This window comes from Cynoglossus semilaevis, chromosome W (assembly GCF_000523025.1).
Source record: "Cynoglossus semilaevis isolate Cse_v1.0 chromosome W, Cse_v1.0, whole genome shotgun sequence".
Lineage (NCBI taxonomy): Eukaryota > Metazoa > Chordata > Actinopteri > Pleuronectiformes > Cynoglossidae > Cynoglossus > Cynoglossus semilaevis.
The window spans coordinates 10,221,591-10,224,163 of NC_024327.1; the positions used below are offsets into that span (position 1 = coordinate 10,221,591).

At 42.5% G+C, this 2,573-nt stretch overlaps 1 protein-coding gene across 4 annotated transcripts in view; it reads right to left on the reverse strand.

Moving 5' to 3' along the window:
• Positions 1-695: 695 nt before the first annotated feature.
• Positions 696-2,573, reverse strand: part of LOC103397166 (BTB/POZ domain-containing adapter for CUL3-mediated RhoA degradation protein 3-like) — a 6,971-nt gene continuing 5,093 nt past the window's right edge. For all 4 annotated transcript variants that reach the window (XM_008335392.3, XM_008335394.3, XM_017042749.2 and 1 more), the window contains exons 6-7: positions 1,381-1,576; positions 696-1,273 (exon numbers count right to left, since the gene is read on the reverse strand). In XM_008335392.3, coding sequence (XP_008333614.1) covers positions 1,055-1,273; positions 1,381-1,576 — 415 coding nt within the window. In that variant the 3' untranslated portion in view covers positions 696-1,054. The remainder of the gene's footprint in view (positions 1,274-1,380; positions 1,577-2,573) is intronic.

The following is a 2,573-nucleotide window of genomic DNA, read 5'->3' on the forward strand; positions in this document are numbered from 1 at the left end:
GAAACCATCAAACCTGACTGAACTGGAGATGTTTTGTAAAAAAGAATGGTCAAAAATACCTTCAACCAGAATCCAGACCCTCATTGGAAGCTACAGGAAGCATTTAGAGGCTGTTATTTCTGCAAAAGGAGGATCTACTAAATATTGATGTCATTTTTCTGTTGGGGTGCCCAAATTTATGCACCTGCCTACTTTTGTTTAAGTAATTATTGCACACTTTCTGTAAATCCTATAAACTTCAGTTCACTTCTTAAATATCACTGTGTTTGTTTGCTATATGATCTATTTAATTGAAATTGCTGTTCCGAACAACCAATGATACATAAAGGAAAATCTTAAAAATGATCAGGGGTGCCCAAACTTTTTCATACCACTGTACCAGAGGGTAACAGGTAACAGGGTGTCCATGCCTGAAGCAGATCATTTCAAATGGTGTCAAAATATTACATTTAGAGGATTCAGTTCAAACCCAATCAGAAAAAACACAGAGGTCACAGGTTAAATCCCTAAATTATGAAACTGCTCTCACTCTTCCCCTACAAATTGATGCAGAATAAGAAGTCCATAGTATTTCAGAATACGTTCTGTTTGGTCATGTTTATAAGGAGGATCATTTCCAAACAACAGTTATAGGTGGTGTGTTAAGTTCAGATCCTGATTGTCTTATGGAGGCAGGGGGCACAATGTCATTAAAAAATATCAGTGTTGGGGAAACAGTGATCTGTAAATGTAGTTTTCACATGATCTATTGATATTGGAACTGGAACAAACAACTGTACACATCCATGTACACAAACTTCGGCACACCAGCAGAGAACGGTGATAGGAGTGACTGTGACTCAACCACCACAGCCTGCCACATCACAACAAAAACCTGCACATCAGCACTACACACTGTTGCATGACTGTACTCCTAGAAGTCTTTTTAAGAGAGCTGGTCAAAATAAAGAGGGGGAGAGAAGTGATCAAAAAGAGGCGCTAGGTGATGTAAGGCACAAGCGTGGTGAAAAAAAAACTGGTCAGGGACACAGGCCGACAGGTCGATCTAGGAGGGTCACTGGTGATGGTGTGTGCGGTCATCAGGTCGTTTGATATGAATCCTACGAACTCGTTCAATTCGTTCTCGCTCCTCGTCCTCGTCTAGATGACTAGCTCGTCCCGCAGCCCCCCCTGTGGCCTCCAGCAGAGCATTGTCTGGACCTCTGCCATCGTGAGACTCATACAGGAGAATGTTGAGGGTCTCCTCATAGATGCGCGCCTCAGGGAACTCAACCTAAGACAGAAGTAGGAGTGTTAGATAAGTGTCTAAACATTCAAAACACCTTACACAAAGCGACAAAGTCTCCAGGGTTTGAATTAAAGACAAATGTATTTGTTTACCTTTGTTTGCTTCTTTTCTGTAGCGTAAACAATTGAGGTGCAGCAAACTTCAGCAATCTTACGACCCTGGCCGTAGAACGACCAACAGCAGATCTCATCTCCAATCACATCTTTAATGAAGAGAACACGGCCGTTGAAGCGCAGCGACAGCTTGTCGAACAGCTCAATGTTTTTCAGCATGTTGTCGTCTGAATTGCTGTTGTTTGGGAGGAGGGTACAAGACAATATAAGAAAAATAAACCGGAAGAATTGCACATCATGTTGCTATCAAACTTACCGTAGTTTTCGGACCATAAGGCGCACCACATTATAAGGCGCACTATCAATAAACGGGAATTTTTCATACATAAGGCGCACCAGGTTATAAGGTGAAACAAAACAGTCAGCGAAACAATTAAGCGGAACAATCAAGCATGTCCGGATCCCCCTCATCAACATCCGAGTCAGTCTAATTGCTGTTAATTAGTTGTTCAGTGATGATTCCGGCCTTCGTGAAAGCTCGGATGACATTTCAGACTGATACCTTAGCCCAGACATCCACAATCCATTAGCAGATAGTGGCGTAACTCGCCCGGCGTTAACTTTAAACGCCCTGTTAACAGCAATATTTAGCGGTTGGAATTCTTTGGTCAATCCACCCGGAATGATGGCAAGGTCCGAATTAGTTTGCTTCACTTGGGTTTTGACAATATCGGTGAGATGGGCACGCATAGATGTATAGGGACTGAAAGATTCTTGCTGTGTGAGGTGTCTTCAGGCAAGGAGTGGAAACAGCCGGTAGATGGTCGATTCGTTTTAATAGCAAAACGTCAAACACAGGTCCAACAATAAAGCAAAATAACAACTGGAGAAGTATTCAAGGAAATCTCGTACAACAGTAGTTAATACGCAAATCCTGTCAAGAATAACTTCTGACTTCTCAAGAATACCTTCTAAAGTATCGTTAGTTGTTTATGCTTATATACCTGTGTGGGGGGAGTGGTTTTCGACTTCCCGGGTGTGTGTTTAAATCTTGTAGGCCAATGGAAGAGAGAGGCTAGGCCTCTTGTGGCCAATCATATTATTGTTCTTGTATCATGTGATGCCTGCAGTCGTCACTATGTGGCACTGTTGTTCCATGATTCAGCAGTGTTGGAAGAACCTTTTGTTGCTGAGTGGGGGTTATCACAAGGGAAGTGGACCGAGCCATAAAG